The sequence below is a fragment of the Euprymna scolopes genome, chromosome 13 (assembly GCF_053919585.1).
Source record: "Euprymna scolopes isolate OS-2025 chromosome 13, ASM5391958v1, whole genome shotgun sequence".
NCBI classification, from domain to species: domain Eukaryota; kingdom Metazoa; phylum Mollusca; class Cephalopoda; order Sepiida; family Sepiolidae; genus Euprymna; species Euprymna scolopes.
In genome coordinates, this window is record NC_136494.1 from 137,294,937 (window position 1) to 137,313,528 (window position 18,592).

Sequence of the window (18,592 nt, forward strand, 5' to 3'; positions counted from 1 at the left end):
ATTTTTTAGGTGGTGGGGTTAACTTACAGTTAACCCCACCACCTATGGTAGTTTTTTTTATTCTACATGGTGTTGCTCTAATTTTTGTTATATTTCTATTGTATTTCCTTTATGTTTCATTATCGTTTGTAGCTCATATGTATAAGTCTCAGTATTAAAGTTTTCGTTATTGCTATCCATTGTATTTTCTCAGCCATTTCTCTGATTCCAATCTCTCCCATTCTTTTTTCAAAGTTTTTCAAGATTGTTTCGAGTGCTCTTACTATTATTGGTGTTATCTTGACTTTCTTCATCTTCCATATCCCTTTCAGCTCTCTGGCTGGTACCGTATTATCTAAATATTAATTTACTTGTCCATACATCCAATGTCACAAAATACCATCATACATTTATTAATGAGAAACTAATTACCTTTTTATCAATTAAAAATTATTAAAACCATTACCTCTCCAACAATTTTTATTACCATTATTACCTAATTACATGTCATGTTGAAATTAGTACAAATTCCAACGCATTTCTGGTGAAAACATTATTACCTAATTACATGTCATGTTGAAATTAGTACAAATTCCAACGCATTTCAGGTAAAAACATGTGTCATGTTTGAATATTTACAATCATAGGGTGCTTTTGTTGATTAGGGATCATGTATCCCTACACAATTCAGGTGAAAACATTATTACCTAATTACATGTCATGTTGAAATAAGTAAAATCATAGGGTACTTTTGTTGTACTTTTAAACCTGCACATTTCAAGTGAAAACATTAAGCTTTTTGTAAATAGAGAAAAATTAGATTTATACCTTACATACACATATAGCCCAAGACTTCCTGAAATAATAAATAATTGGGGTCATCAGAACAGACACAAAATCGACGAGACCTTATATCACGTGTGTATCATGCACATCTAGTTGGACTTTGGAAAGACATTAATAACATGTACTTGGGATTCTATTTTCAAATGTTTATACTATTGAATTTCATAAAAGAGGGCTACAACACTGCCACATGATCATAATGTTGCAAGATCAGGATAATATGAGAAGAGTTCATCAATTATGTCAGCAGATATATCAGGACCTGTAGATCCAGAGCTTTGTGATTTAATTGTCTTTAATGGTACATAGTCCAACCTCATTGTGATAGTTTGATTACGTGGTAAGAAGTTTCTTACTGATGTGTGTTTTTTTTTAAATTTGCAATTACCGTGGAATTTCTATGTGAAATGAAGATTAAGGCAAAATGATTAAAAACAGATTAGAAAAGTCAATAAAATGCAGGGAATATCACTAGACAAAGATACAAAATGTCGGTAGAAAGAGAGAAGAGATAGCAAGTCACATCCTTACATCATTCGTAGACATTTATGCTGATGACACTACCATCTATGGTAGCACATCTAAGATTGTAAACGACCAAGTCCTCTCCGATTCTCTCTCCTCTGATATTGAACAAGTGGTACAATGAGGAAAGAGGTGGCTCGTTACTTTTAATGCATCTAAAACCAAGCTTTTATCTTTACATCATCAACGTTCTGATCCCCTTCTGGCATCACTTGAAAAGAATGGCTCTCGTCTTGGGGAGGCCTTATATTTTGACAAGCTTCTGGGCTTGACCTTTACTCCTGATCTGAAATGGAACACATGCATTAAATCTGTTGCCAAGGCTGCTGGAAAAATGGTGAGATCCTTCTATCGATCCAGTAGATATTTCACTTCTGATGCAATTCTCTATCTATATGAGCCAGGTACGTCCAAGGATGGAGTACTGTTGCCACATCTGGGCAGGAGCTGCTAGAAAGGACTTACCCTGCCTTGATAGAGTTCAAAATAGACTTCATAGCCTCGTAGGAGATGTCCTTTTCTCTTTCCTGCAACCTCTTTCTCACAGAAGAGATGTTGTGAGTTTGTCTCTGCTTTATCGTTACTTTCATGGCAAGTGCTCGACTGAGCTCCAATCTCACCAAACTTTCACAAGAAACACCCGTCTAGCATAAAACACTATTAATAATTTCCCCCACTCTTTATCTGTGCCTAAATCTAATCATAGATTCCATGAACAAAGCTTCTTTCTTAGAACTGCACGCCTATGGAATTGTCTTCCGTTTTCCTGCTTTCAAGCTGACTACAATATGGTTGTCTTCAAGTCTAACATAAACAAGTTTTTGATGAGCCGTTTCATATAAGTTAAGAAATTTAGTGAATTTCCATTACTAACGATTACTATATTTTCCAACTGTCTACTGTACACTCTTTATCCCTTATCCTCGAATGATCTCCTGGCCTTGATAAGTGGTGATGCCTATGTAAAAAAAAAAAGATAGAGTAAGTGGTGGACTAATTGTTTTTCTTTTATTATTTATAGTAAATCAATTTTGCAAACTCCTTATTATTTTATTCAAACAATGAGCCACGAGCTCAGAGAGTATAGTATATATTGATATTCAAATAATTTTATTCAATTTCTATTTATGTATCTATTTGTGCATTTATTCGCTTATAAAATTGAGGTTTTTGAGAAATATAAAAAATAATTTTGAGATTGAAAGTTTTAAAAGTGTTTTTTTAATTTTTGCTAGAACAATATCCGAGACAAACTGACTCCAATTGGCGTTGACATGGATTTTAAACTATCTGAAAAATCACACAGTCGGAGAAAAAGGCACCTGAAACCAATTCTTGATAAATATGTTGAAACCAAAGTTCGTACTGAGGTAAGTGTACTCAAAATGATATCATTAGTTACTTCCCTTGTAGGAGAAAGGTTCTGTTAACTAAGAACTCCACAGTTTTAGCCATTCTCCAATTTATAAATTGATGGCTAAATAGTTAGTTTTGCATATTATGAGAATCGCCCACTTAACATTTGGCACGTGCGTTTTAACTCACCGGAAGAAATTCTTGTTTCAAAAAAGAAGACAATCCAAAATTAATACATTTTTTCTAACCAAACCTTTTTAGTGATTCAAAACAAGTTCGATAAAAAAACGAAGTAACACAAAACATCCATTTGATTAATTTAAATTAATGTTTTAAAATATTTTTTACATACATTCCTTTATTGAAATAAAAGTTTTAAGGATTGTAAAAATCATTTGAGATTATTTTGATGTGTATGATTTTTTAAAAGTAAATTCTGATGTTTAAAATGTACAAATAAAACATAATATTTACTTCACCTGTAAAAATCAATCAATTTTCTTTCTATAGAAAAATAAAAGAAAACTCTTCTGTAAGTGTTAACGTCTGTTTTTAGAGATTTTATTTAATAAAAACATCAAAAATGAAAAAATTTATTGAATTAAATTCATTTTTTTAAATTTAAATTAAGAACACGATTTCAAAATAATATTTTTCTTTACAAATTTTGGATTGTTTTTAGCAGATAAGATTTCCTTACACCCCCCTCACACAAAACCACAACTGATTTCCAAAGAAATTAAGAAGATAACTTAAGGGATTAAATGTTCTCAAAAACTTTATCTGGCTCGAAAGTGAGTGATCAGTAAATTTATATTCAAAACTGCTCACCCACTCTAATCTAAAATAATGTTTTTGTTTTATTTATTTTTTTACTGACAAGATCTTAATGTTGTTTACATGAAATCACCAACCCTCCAGTAGAATCTAATTTTTTCTTTTGAAATGAACTAGTACATAGTGCAGAACTATACTGTACTGCATTTGCAATTAAGAGGACAGATGGCTGTTAATTACGTGAAACAAAAATCAAAGAAGAAAAAAAGATTCCTGAGCAACGCCAAGTAAAGAAGTCTAGCATTAAATAAAATCATGTCAGCATTTTTTTTTATATACATCTTCACCGCTAACAAGGCATATGGCCACTTGGATATAAAGGGTTCCTAATTGGGACTACATTTAGGGTAGATGAGGAAGATGGTGGTTTAAAACTTCTGAATTAATATTTATATTTAATGAGCATTTCTGAACATATTAATTAGTTTCTTTTCATCGCAACATTAATCTATGCAAATGAACGAAAGTGGAAAGTTTCTAGGGAAGTTCGCTCGTGAATCAGGTGACCGTCGATACAACTTGTAATTTGGCTTAACGTTTCTAATTACATTTCTACTTTTAGAAACTGGGATATCAAGTCAAAGGGAGATTACTCATACTATATTTGGCTTTCATTATCTCCCTCTAAAACACGTAAAATTAGAAACTTGTCTTTGGTTGCGGTTGAGATACTTTAAGCAAGTGATTCAATGCTCTACTGAGAGATTGGGGCAGGTTTGTGGGTTTCGCTAAAATATTAAATGTTATTTAAAGGAAAACACATCATCGATTTCCGTTAGGTAATTCGGCCATTTTACAGCATAACAATCCTTCTAAATGAGATTGTTTTGGAATTGGGGACGTTCTAGTCAAACTTTAGTATCTTTATGAAGAACTCGTAAATGTAGATGGAGTTTAGAAATTTTTAATCCTTTATTTTATCCACGAGGTTGATTGTTCTCATCCTAGCAATCATGTTGAACTGTTAATTTATGTCATTCTTAATCAGCATTGTCGGTAGTAATGGTTAAAAAAATTAGATGGATGATATTGAAGCATGTATTTTAGGAGCCCCAAACGTGATTAGACATGTTGAGTTATTACTTATAATAATAGAGTCCGTATTTTTACCATTACACATATTGCACTTAAGATGCTCCTGAAGAAGATCGGTGGGTTTATCAGCCAAAACGTTCTGAATATAATGATTAAGATAAGAATAGTAGTTTGAATGATCCAAATTAAATAATATTTGGTCTTGTTCTAGTGCTTATAATACGGTTTCTTTTGTATTTGAATTAACAAAGCAAATTAAAAATCGTGCATTTTTTCTTCTTTTTAATAGGCTCAAGTTTTGAAAGACTGTGGGATTGACAATATTTGTATACCTGACCTTGTACTCCAAGTTCCTGAGTAAGTAACTCATTCATTGCATAATTAATATATGCAACAGTATGGATCAAAAAAAAAAAAATGAAATAGAAATTTATATTAAAAAAAGGTCTTTTCGGTAAAATTTTAGGGAAAAAATCTAAACTTTTTAAAGCTTTAGAATATGACGAGTAAATCATGCAAATTAATTGCTTTGAAATTAATTTTTATTCCATAAAATAGAATTTAAAGTATAAAAAATATATCCGTTTATATGTAGGAAATACAAGTTGAATAACAATAAGGATGTTGTAGTCATGAAAAGTGATACTTTTAGTCAGTTATTTATTAATTTTATATCTTAAAATACTAATAATTTATATAGAATAAGAAAACGTTGTAGAGTTGTAAGTCCATCACATTTTATGCTTATATATGTGTGTGTGTGTGTGTGTGTGTGTATGTGTGTGTGTTTATTTATTTATTTATACAAACATTATTAGCTGCATATGTACATCCACGTTTCTGTTACGATCCGGAGTCAAAGATCACCGCATCATAAAGCTATTAGATCGAATGTCGTTCTAATGGGCTCAGACTAAGAACACAACAAAGCTCATTTAACGATATTCAATCTGCGAGTTTGATAATGTGGTAATTTCTGACTAGAGATTACTACCGAAACATGTATGTACATATTTAGCTAATAATATTTGTATAAATAAACATTATAAACATGCTCTGGTCATTCATCGGGCACTCTTTAATAAACACAAACGTTTCAGTGGATTTTCATATAAGAAACAAAAACTGTACAACCATTAAAAAAAGTATATTCGATGGTATACTTAACTAACTGCGCATTAGAATCTTGACTTATTTGAGGTTTTTCATGCAAGCTTTTTAGTTTTCAATTTATGTGCTAAATAGCAAAATTTATGACTGCCTATAAACATTATTTTACTAAAAATATTTTTCTGGTGTGACAAGCCGTTTATTAAAAATCCATGGATTAAGGGGGAAAAAAACTTAAAATTTTTGTATTCCTTGTCAAAAAATAAATTTGTCGCAATTTTTTTAATTCCAAATTTTCATTTATACTATTTCTTTATTTCACATATTGAGCTTCTTTATTTGATTAGGGTTGTCTTGTAAAAATTGATTCTAATATTTATATGGACTGTAATTTTACAGCATTATACAGTCTGTAATTTGAAATTATTTCAAAATTTCACTTAATGATACATATAGCATTCAAATAGAGTAGTGTTTTAATATATGGTTAAGTGGCAGTTTTAGTCATTTATAACTGCTTTAAAGCTTCACCGTTCACTCATTTTTCGACCAAATTTCAAACAATTATTACAGTTTATACATCACCTTCTCAGCTATAGTGAGAAAAATGTTTTTTCAATTTTCGTTCAGTAAAACATTTTTTTTATCCAATTTATAACATTATATAATCAATTGTTAATGCTGCAATATTTTAAGCTATAAATCTATTATATTTTTTACTAGAATATCTTGTCCTTTTCTTTTCCAGTTTTAACAAATAGTCCTTTACTATTCTGTTACGCTTAACCATATTACTTTTCAGGCTCGCATTTTTCTATTGTAATATATATATATATAAATATATATATATATATATATATATATATATATATATATATATATATAAATATATATATATATTTAAGTTCGGTGCTAGTCACCTGCGTCACCATAACTGATCAGAGAATTCGGAGGGAATTGTAGCAATTATTTCATTGGTGCTAAGTAATGTTATGACGCACCGATCCCTTCATTAAAAATGACCTTGAGTCACATGTTTTACTCTGAAGTAGGTGAGTAAATACCAATATATATTAATGATGCTATTTAGTAATAATGCCTGTTTCCTGTGAGGGGGGATGCAATGTGGTTATTTTTGGAAATGGTCATCAGTGTACTTAATGGCTTCATATTGCACACGTTATAAATGTTCCATGTGGCATAACTTGACTTTGTACGCTTGATAATAATACCAATACACACTAATGACAATCAGTTTTGTCTGTAGATAGCAACATCTCTGATGATATTTAAAAATATAATCTTTAAGATTTTAATATGTGTGTCAATAACAGAGATAAATGTGACGTAGCGTCTGTTACAGATATGCCTGTACCAAATAATCAATTATGACAAGATTCAGAAAGATCAACACGGAGAGTGTGAAGAGTTTGCTGAAAGATTTTCACCGTTAACCAATACTTGTCGATTTACGAAAGCCAAACGAGGAGCGTATGGCTAAAATGAAATGATATACAATTCAAAAGCACCGTCCAATGAAACATAACCATTTTTTACTATGTTTTTCTTGCAGGCATTCTTCACAGCACATCGTTGGTGAACGTCGAAGTCTTCAAATGGTGATCAAAATTGAGAATCGGAAAGAAGACGCATATGAGGCACAGTTGGTGGTCGAGCTGCCAAACGGTGTGAGCTATGTGAAAGTGCAAGACGTCAAAGCGGTCAGTTCATGATTTTTGTTCTTAATTTTTTAAAATCATCTGTATTGTTTTTATTCATCAACAACAACAGTTAGTAATATTTAGTACACACACACACACACATGCATATATATGGACTCTCCCCCACAACAATTAAGATTTTCAGAAATCCACACAGATCATTTGTTTATAGTGATGAAGGCTTTGTGTAAAACAATCCGCACTTTTTGGTATAACTGATAATCTTTCTCGGTGCAATGGATGACACAAGACAGAGCATAAGACGCCGCCAGTTTTTTACATGAAAGTTTTCCTTCTCATAGATGCATGTCTTAATGAAGACTGAGAGTGCGTCTCTCTCAGTGAATTAACCCCCTCCTCCAGATACCAACCAAGAAATTTCTATGTTTCGTCATGGTACATACAGTGTCTAGCCTTCTCAAATGGTAACCCATCTGGTACTGGCCAGTCTCATCATTGCTTAACTTTGGTGACCTAACAAGAACCAGTGTGTCAATGTGATTGTGCCATACACACACACACACACACACACACACACATATATATATATATATATATATATATATATATATATATATATATATAGTCAGCCACATACAGTACTGTTTCGCTGTTTCACAGCTCATCAGTGCGGCTAGACAAGCAATATATATCGAATTGCTGCATAACTGAGAGTGGACTATACGCTAGTCCTGATGCTAAATATTAACTGTAAACTTTATATGTTTACCGTTTGATAATGAACATACTTGATATGACAAAAAAATTCATATTGTCTCCAAAACGATCCTGAATTCTTGAAAAGTGTGTAAATGAATATGTCATGAATTTGTGTACTTGGGATATTTTATATATATATATATATATATATATATATATATATATATATATATATACCATACTTTGGGGTAATTGCGCCAAATCTGGGGTAATTGCGCTAACTAAATAAAAATGCACTTTATATGCGTTATTGCCAAAGAGCACTTTTAGCTAGTTGGCGCAATTACCCCGAACTTAGAGCAATTACCCCAAAGTATGGTATATATATATATATATATATATATATATATATATATAGATTGATAGATAGATATAATGCACAATTTAATGATTAAGATTTGATAAATATATATATTTATTACAAATTTTACATTGCTTTCAACATAATAGGTGTACTGAAAGTAAAGCCGCTTACAAGACTGCCAGCAACGACTGTAAAATAATAATAAAAAATGTGAGAGAGTTGTATGCTCAGCCTGTCAAGTCTAAAGTAGCTGAGCAGCGGCTTGGTACCCACCAGTTTTGGCAAATAGCAAACAGGGTTTTAAACCCAACCAATATCAATGAACCTGAGGTAATCTCGTCAGCATCAAACAAAGCCAAACTCTTTGCCAAGAATTTTGGAGCTAATTCTACCCTATGCAATCAAAGCCGCCAACCCTTGTATTTCCTCCTGTATCTGAAAACACACTATGCGACATACAAATATCTGTGCATGATGTTGGCAAGCTAATCAAAACCCTTGATTTCAATAAAGCAATTGGCCCCGATGGCATTCCAATTATAGTGCTGAAAAAGCTTCATCCAGAACTAGCTCCCATACTTACAAAGCTGTTTAAGTATTTTCTTAAGGAAAATAACACTCTGGAAAACCTCATCAGTATTCCCCTATTTAAGAATTCAGGTGATCAGTTATCTTCTCAGTACAGATCAATAAGTCTCCTGTGCATCATGAGTAAGTTACTCGAATCTGTGTTAAATAGAGACGTAGTCAACCACCTCAGAAAAATTACCTTCTTTGTGACATGCAATATGGTTTCTGTTCTGCTAGCTCTATTGCAGATGTTCTAACGGTTATATCTTAGATCTTGAGGAAGGCTTCTTTTCTAGGGCAATTGCTATTGATATATTATAGGCCTTAGATAGGGTATGGCATAAAGGTCTACTCCACAAGATCTCCAGCTACGTTATAGCTGGAAATGTCTTTTCAATTATTAAATCATTTCTCTGTAATAGGTTCATAAGAGTAGTGGTTGATGGTCAGAAAGAACTAATCTAAAGCAGGTGGTACAATGAGGAAAGAGGTGGCTAGTTAATTTTAGTGCATGTAAAACCAAGCTTCTATCTTTACATCATCAACACTCTGATCCCCATATGGCATCAACTGAAATGAATGGCCCTCGTCTTGGGGAGGCTCCATGTTTTGACAAGCTTCAAGGTCTGACCTTTATTCCTGATGTGAAATGGAACACTTACATCAAATCTGTTGCCAAGGTCGCTGGAAAAATGGTTTGATCATTTTACTGCTTCAGTAGATATCTCACTGCTGATGTAATTCTCTACCTGTATGTCCGAGAATGGAGTACTGTTTCCATATGCGGACAGGAGCTGCTAGAAGAAGCTTATCTTGCCTTGAGAAAGTTCAAAAAAGACTTTGTAGCCTAGTGGGTAGTCTTTTTTCTCTTCCTTGCAACCTTTTTCCCACAGCAGAGACATTGCAGGCCTGTCTCTGCTTTATCATTATTTTCCTGGCAAGTGTTCGTCTGAACTCCAATCTATGGTCCGCTCTCACCAAACTTTCACAAAAAACACCTGTCTAGCTGAAACCGCCATCAACAATAAAAAAAAAAAAAAATTCTGCAATTGTCTGATCTTGTGATCGTTAGATATTGCATTGCAATATCACAGTGATTTTTGAACAGAGGAATTCCTTAGTATATATATATATATATATATATATATATATATATATATATATATATATATACGTTTTATTTTTTATTACCGTTTTTTCTGTTTAGTTACATTATTGTTTCAGCTACTCGACCGTTTTTGGCCATCTTGTAGCCTCCTCAGACTTTACAGAAATGTTCGTTTAAAACGGTCGAGTAGCTGAAACAATAATGTAACTAAATAGAAAAAACGGTGATAAAAAATAAAACGCATATTTGCTCTACAACAGTATTGAGCACTTTCTTCAAGTTTTTATTAATTACCTGTCCTACCAAACTCTCTCTCTCTTTCTCTCTCTCTCTCTCTCTCTATCTATCTATATATATATATATATATATGATGGACTCTCTCATCAATTTCCATAAATGTGTTTCTGCCACAACAATTAAGTCGCTCGGAAATCCACACAGATGATTTGTTTATAGTGGTGAAGGCTTTGTGTAGAACCAACTATTCTTTTGGTATTACTGCTAATCTTTGTTGGTGCAGATGACTGCCATAGGGCAGAATATACAGACCACAGGTTTGTACATCAGAGTTATCTTCTCCTAAATGCATGTCTTAACGAAGTGCATCTCTCCCAGTCGATTAATGCGCCTCTAGATACCAACCTGTCAGTTTCTATGACTCAGCAAGGTACATACAGTGCGTAGCCTTCCCAAATAGTTTCACATCTGGTACTGGACAGGCTAAACATTGCTTAACTTCGGTGATCTGGTGGGAACCAATGTGTCAATGTCATTGTGTTTTAAATATATATATATATATATTGTATTTTGTGTACAGAAAGTTGTTAGATGAGACAAGTTATTGGTATCGTCGGTTTCAAGCCCGATGATTAGGACCATTTAGGATATCCATATCAAGCTCTCTTCAGCCAATAGTCATCTCTCTCTCTCTCTCTCTCTCTATATATATATATATATATATATATATATATATATATATTTACACACACAAATTCAAATTATTATTATTAATATTTATTGATAAAAACCGTATTAATAAAAAATATTATTATCTATTGAATATATATATTTAGATATATAGAACCAAAAGCTGTTATTCATGAAAATTTTGATAGCATTATATCTGCCTTCTTTTTTATTGGAGTGTGCAGTTAATAAACACAATAAGAAGAGAAATCGATTTGTTCTGCAATTCTAAAAAATATTCTTATTTTTTTGTAGAAAAATCTGATTGGCTGCAAAGCTGTTCGGACAGAAAACAGCAGCTTGGTCGTCTGTGAACTTGGAAACCCTCTGAAACAACAACAAAAGGTCAGTTTTTACCGTTTTTAATCTCGATACGGTTTAACGAAAATATTTTTGAATGATGATAAATTAAAATTAATGTTTTTTTTTTATCAGGAAAAAAGAAATACATTTTCGTAATCATTAATGCGTCTATGCGTGCTTAAAAAGGATTCTGATAGTTGGTATCGAATAAGCTGAAAATTTGAAACCGCTCTTCAAACTCACATTAAGAGTTAATTCGTCACGACATAATAAAAAAGTAGAATCTTAGGAAAACCTTCATCATTCCAGTTCTTATAGGAACAACTGGACTTTCAAAAACTACCTGGCATATATACCCAGTAAACCAAGTGCATGAAAAATTCAGACAATTGTACTTAAAGAGAGTGTTAGAATATTTTTAAAATCCCTCGATTGAAATGTATGCGATAGCAGGTGTATGGCATCCAGTAGGATGCTTCATCTCCAACCAGAACAAAATGATGAGAAAATTTAAATAAAAAAGCAGCAGAAAAAAAAAAACAAAAAAAAACTCAGCGGTGCTCTTTTGGCGTTTATTAATATCTAATAACTATGAAACTCAATATTGTCTCATATTTGGCCACACGGGTAAATAGGAGGAAATTCGACGCTCTGTCACACTTAAGTGTGAACTATTGTTTTTACATCAAATGTTCTGCCATGCTTAAGTAATAAATAGTGTTGTATTCGCTCAAGAGAAAATTGATCTTTTAAATCCCGGCTTTCCCCTGCTTTCCCGGTCATAAAATACGCTTAAATATGATATTTTAATTTGTCCAGATTTCGTATATATTATTATAGAGTTCTGATTTCAAAAGTAAAAAATAAGTATTTGGGTGCCATCAGCTAGAATTGAAACCGAAAGTAAAACTGTAGCATTGAAAGCTGGTGACGTTACCACTGTACCAATGTGACACATATATGAACTGATTAAAAATAAACTAAGATGATTGTACAAAATGTATAACATTTTTTTTTTATAGTTTTAACCCCTTTTTGACCCCTTAAAACTATTTTAACCGGCTAAAGTGATGTTCCCCTGGTCCAATCAGGTGCCCGTTGGCAGACTGGGTGTAACAGCAGGACTCAGCACCAACTCACAAGTCTTGGCTTCAGAAGGAGTGCTACAACTTTGTACCCTTTTGTCACTTCCCCCACTTTAACCCACTTTAACCCACTGACAACTTTATTTAGTCATACATCGAGAACATCACCAACATGACCTACCACAACAGCAAAGTCAGCCTTTATCGCCGTTATCTGCCGAGTATTCACGAAGCTCCTGCCGTGTCGAGGTGGTGACTGAGGCTGAAATCAGCTACGTTGAATAGATGTCAGCTCTACTACATAATCAAGTTACATGAATTGATTTTTCAATGAAAGTTTTAAAATAAAGCTGGAGTGTTTTTTCTTTAGGGCAACAACTTTATCGTTCCACCCAGTATATATATATATGTGTGTGTGTGTGTGTGTGTGTGTGTGTGTGTGTGTGTGTGTGTGTGTGTGTGTGTGTGTGTATCATATGCATGTAGATACCTAGTTTCATTAAATGCTTTACAAGTGAAATTTCTTTATATACATTTTGCTAACTCCTCTCTGATGAAGAGGAAAGTCTTTCTTTGAAACTCCTCGGATTACGGACTTTCACCTCCTTTTGTGTTTCTCTTCTGAATAATAAATATGTTTTTAACTCTTGCTAAAGTGTTTCTCGACATACCTTATTAAACCTGTGTACTTATATATATATATATATATATATATATATATATATATATATATATATATATATATATATATATATATATATATATATATATATATATATAATTTTTTGTTGGAATTTTTTTGTACAAATAATAGTGCATCACCCTTGTTTACATTTATTATTTTTTATCTGGTTCTTGTATTTGATTTTTTGTATTTCGTATCTTTTATGATTCTTCAGTTTCATACATTTTGGGTTTGTACGAAGCACCCTCTAACATGTCATATTGGCAAAATCGCAGTAAAAATATTCATATACAAAAAAAGTTATGCAAAATAAAAATAAAGCGTTAGTCACTTATGTACTTACTCTCCTGTTTGTGAACCCACATATTGTGTTGTAACTTTTTTTCTACTGAACCAATTTTCGAAATTTTTTTTCACAATGTAGCTAATGACGTGTTCTATCCAACTATCTAACATGTTTGAAATTTGGTTGCGAACGGAATTAGTATTGTGGGTTTGAATGTGTCTCGATTCATTCAATTTCGGACATAAGCATATATTCAACCACTACCGTGGTTGAATGATATATATATATATATATATATATATATATATATATATATATATATATATATATATATATATCGTGATTTAATTAGGATCCCAACTGTGCACTTTATTATAACGTTTCTAACGTCATATAACTTTCTTTGTTGTTAGTACGACCCTCCTCTTGTTTAGTATTTTAATATAGCAAGAAAATGCTGAAATGTTATAAAACTTTCCGAATTAATGTCTTATATGCTTTAAATCCCATTAAAGTCGAATATATGTATCCAATGTGTCTGTCCTCATGGGTTACTGAAAGATGGGACTACGTAGACATCCATCATTTAGGTGGATACATAGGGATTCGAATCACTTCCATTTTCTTCCCCGAATAAGTTTATAGGTATTATCTAAATTTAGGTACGTGCAAAATGAATGCCGATGCATTCTCCTCCAATTACTTAAAAATTCACCAAATATTAGGAAATTAACCAATTTTAATGAAATTTTCAGTATTTATAAAATGATTATCATGGAATATAATGAACCCATTGTTTTTATTTAAATCTTATTGGAAATGTATTATTTTGTTTAAACAAAAGACACCTTTACTAAAGTTATGATTTTCTGTAGTAAAAAAACGAATGAATTTATTTTTGCTGTTTTTATGAAAATAAAGCATCATAGATTATATCAATTTTAAAAGAATGAAATGATTTTTACAGGAGCATTACAAAAAAGCCCATAAAGTCTGTATTAATGAAGTCGATATAACTCGGAGAAAAAATTAATTTATCAAACTACCGACGTTACCATTGAAATAAGCATTGTTTATTTAATATTTTCACACAAAAAATTATAATAGCAAAAATATTTCTACATTTTTTTTAAATTACAGATTTCGCATAATTTTTATATGTAAGATTTTAATAATTTCCTTGCTCGCAAGAATGTGAAACTTTCGGTGTAACAATTTTTATATAATCTCGAACAATTATTTAAAAAAAAATAATTTAAAAACAGGAACATAAAAAAATAATTAAATGAAAAATGATAAAAACGATACAAACGTTTAGTATGGGAACGTACGGATGCACATCTGGCGGGAGGGGGGTACTGGCACTCCTACCCCCTTTTAATATTATGACTTCATTTTGAAACAGCGTTTCGATTGACTGTAATTTTGGGCTTCCGTATAATCGTGTTTACAAAACTTCATTTGTTGCGTTTTGGCGAACTGCAGAATTACTTGCTTTTGGGGGGGGGGGGCTAATTAAGCTATTTTTGTACAAACAAGGTGTTTTTTATTTATTTATTTACTTCACTATCTTAGGGCTTTACTTTACTAATTATTTTAGAAACAGACCCAGAAAACTACTATTTATCTTTTAAAGGATTTTTATAATGAATTTATTTAACTTCAAAATTTAGTTGAATTAGTTAGCTCGCCGTGAAAACATTTTTCATAACTTTTTTTTTTCACGTGTACAAATATTTTTTTCCTTTATGAAATTAACTTTAGTCTTTAATCTTTCAAATACAATCCAAAAGTAGTCGGAAACTTACAAAAAAATTATGATAAATCGGCTTTCAAAACTAAGTCCTCCTACCTTTATTCGTCCACATTTTTGCCCGTACCTAATATAAATTTCATATTTCATGTTTGAGATTTTAAGCAATACATGAACCTTTTTCAGCAATCAACTAAAACGGAATGGGAAAAGAGAAGATAGACATGCGTATGCGACTCGCACTTTTATATCAGTGACTAGCACAACAGCACCCGGTGTTACCCGGTGTTGCCCGGTGTTTCCCGGTCGTAAAATACGCTTAAATATGATAATTTAATTCATGCAGATTTTGTATTTCATGAACAGACACCGTGCATTACAAAAAGGCGATTTCAGCACAATTATTTATTTTACTTATTTATTTTTTGACGAAAACATTAGACTCAGAATGTGCATGAACTTCGGTTTGTATTCTATTTTAATTTTTAACTAATATTGCCCCAAAGAATACTGAGCACTCTATGTTAATTACAAATAATCTAAGTGCAAACCAAACGACATTTGGTTAAACAAAATTACCACATACTTTTCCTTTTCTTTATTACAGATTTCGCTGTTAATGAAATTCTCGCCAAAATATGTGGATGGATCCGAAGATCTCTTAAAATTTCACATTCATCTGAATAGGTAAATAATTCGCTTCTCTGTTGCTGTTATTCCCTAACATTTGAATTTTTCGTGTAAAATAAAACGCCATAAAGCTATACATTTTCATTATTTCAAGAAACATAACTCTGTAATAGAATGCACGAGTTATTTCCCTTACGTAAACTTTTACATTTTTTATAAACGAGTCACTTCTTATCAAGCCCCTCGAGAATAAGGATTAATGACTCTATGGCAATCATTCGGACAATAATATAGTAATCGTTAGTAATGGAAATTTAGTAAATTGGATTACTTAAAGAGACGGCTCATCAAGAATTTGTTTACGTTGGACTTGAAAACGACTATATTGTAATCAGCTGGAAAGCAGGCAAACGAAACAGAGTTGCAGTTGCACAAGCGGGCAGTTTTTAGAAAGAAGCTTTGTTCATGGAATACACGCTTAGATTTAGAAACAGATAAAAAGTGTGGGGGGAATTATTGACAGTGGTTCAGATAAACGAGTGTTTTTCATGAAAGTCTGGCAAAGGGGGAGCATAGCTCAGGCAAAGAGGGGAGCATAGCTCAGGCAAGCATTTGCTATGAAAATAACGATCTTACAATTAAAAATCTCTATTTACGAAACGGTAGTGGCATCATAAAAACGAGCTACCTATTGTGCTCCAGAATTTATTTTTCTACATAGTCACAACCATTCTTAATGTACTTTGGCCAAGAATTCAATGATGCATCTCTGCTTCTGACGCACCTCCATGATAGGATTGCTTTCTTAGAGTCTCACAATATCAATATCTATAACAGAAAAATGACACTTTCAGGTCATGAATGCATAAGTTCAGTCATCATAACAATGCAAGATGCAATCACCTCTGATTCATTCAGGTGGAATAAAAGATAGGAGATGTAACCTTTGGAACGCCCTTCATACTTTTAGTAGATTTAGTATAGGATATGTTTATTTGAATAAATGTCGAAGTTATTTTCAAATTTTTCATAAAAGCTTTTAATTTTCAGAAAATTATGTAAGAGGAAGAATTACTTGGAACTAATATTTATCAGAGGCGTATCGTTCGCATTTAAATGCAATTGAACGTGACAGTGTAATTATACATCTGCTTCGATCTGTATAATGTTTGTAAGAGTTTTAGTGAATTGAAACAGATTCCTTCTATCGATACCTTTCATATGTCGCCAGCAAATATAAACGCCTTAAAATCTTTATATAAAAAGATAACCAGATATGAATCAGCTGTTTTGAGGTTAACACAAACAAAAATATTGAGACAATAACGAAATCTGCCACCACAAATAAGACTACTTAGCATTTGACTGGGAACAAAGCGTAGTATATGAAAAAAAAATGGGATTTGGAGATCTTAAGTATGATGACCTCTGACGTGAATGTGGTAGTATGGTGATTGAGGTTTCTAGCTTCGACAATTAGATTAGAGTAACAAAGTAATAATAGATCCCCTTTCCCAGAATTCTAATTAATTTTCAACTATTCTATAATTTTCTTAAATGAATAAATTTTACAAATTGTAGCATCTGTTCTGATGATGCGTTTAACTTTTCTGTCCTCAGTCAGTTACGAAGTCATTATAGACTGAAGCAATTTTATTTTTGTTCTGCATTCGAGTGCAATTTTCAGACAGCTGGATTCTCTCCACGTATAAAATCAAATGTTCAAGTCTTTCCTTGTGATCAGATAACTGAAAAAGTACTTGCTCCCATGCGCTCCTCGTATTAGTTGTTTTCGTAAAGAGGAAATTTTATTAAAGACGAACCTGCTTTATTTGTGCAAATGATGTTTAAGTTATAGTCAAGATTGCCTGCTCTTTTTGACTTCCGGTTACTGTTGTCCATTTCGCTGGATAATTAAACATTATCAAGTGGACAAGAGAACCATTCTTAACATGGGAAAAGGAGGATTTTAATTATTAATTAACAAATATTGCTTGTTACCGTTGTCCCATCTGCAGAGTAGAAACCGTAGGTAAAAAAAAGGCAGGTAATCATGATTATGACCAATGTTTGCTTTGTTATTTAATTGCTTTCTGATTAATGATATTTCTTCTTCTTTTAGTTCGAATTCGGAGTCATTCAGTGACACAAGCAATAACTTTGATGTGATTAGCATACCCGTGAAAGCAGCCGCTGACATTATCATTCTCGGGTGAGTAGTCTTGTATTTTCCTTATTATTAATCACAACTAGTTATCATTTTCTTTTAATGCTTATTGCTATGTGCGAAATCATCATGTATGAATGCACATTCAGCTAATCATAATCACAGTGACACACCGGTTTTCATCAGACCAGTGTAGTTAAGCAATGTGGAGTCTAGTCAGGATCATATGGATGACTATTTGGAAATACCAGGCGTTTATTTTTACACGGTGGTCACCACTTATCAAGGCCCGGAAGCCACTCAGGGATAAGGGTTATTGTAAGTACAGTACGTTAGTGTGGAGATTATTGAAGTGTTTACTTAAGGGGACGGTTCATTAGGAATTTGTTTACGTTGGACTTGAAGACATCCAGGTTGTAGTCAGGTGGGAAGCAGGCAGACGGAACAGAGTTCCACAGGCATGCAGTTGTATACAGGAGAATCTCGACACTTTCATGCAATAACTGAACCCCCCCCCAAAAAAAAACAACAACAACAACAAAAAAACTAACGTCACCACCTCCCCTGACGAAGATATACATGCAACTAAGAATCACTTGTGAATTT

General features: G+C 32.4%; 1 protein-coding gene across 3 annotated transcripts in view; it reads left to right on the forward strand.

The window, feature by feature from the left end:
• Positions 1 to 18,592, forward strand: part of LOC145292206 (integrin alpha-8-like) — a 506,022-nt gene that overhangs the window by 464,400 nt on the left and 23,030 nt on the right. For all 3 annotated transcript variants that reach the window (XM_080138520.1, XM_080138521.1, XM_080138522.1), the window contains exons 20-25: positions 2,586 to 2,720; positions 4,868 to 4,935; positions 7,262 to 7,409; positions 11,333 to 11,422; positions 15,797 to 15,876; positions 17,942 to 18,031. In XM_080138520.1, the coding sequence (XP_079994646.1) occupies positions 2,586 to 2,720; positions 4,868 to 4,935; positions 7,262 to 7,409; positions 11,333 to 11,422; positions 15,797 to 15,876; positions 17,942 to 18,031 (611 nt within the window). The remainder of the gene's footprint in view (positions 1 to 2,585; positions 2,721 to 4,867; positions 4,936 to 7,261; positions 7,410 to 11,332; positions 11,423 to 15,796; positions 15,877 to 17,941; positions 18,032 to 18,592) is intronic.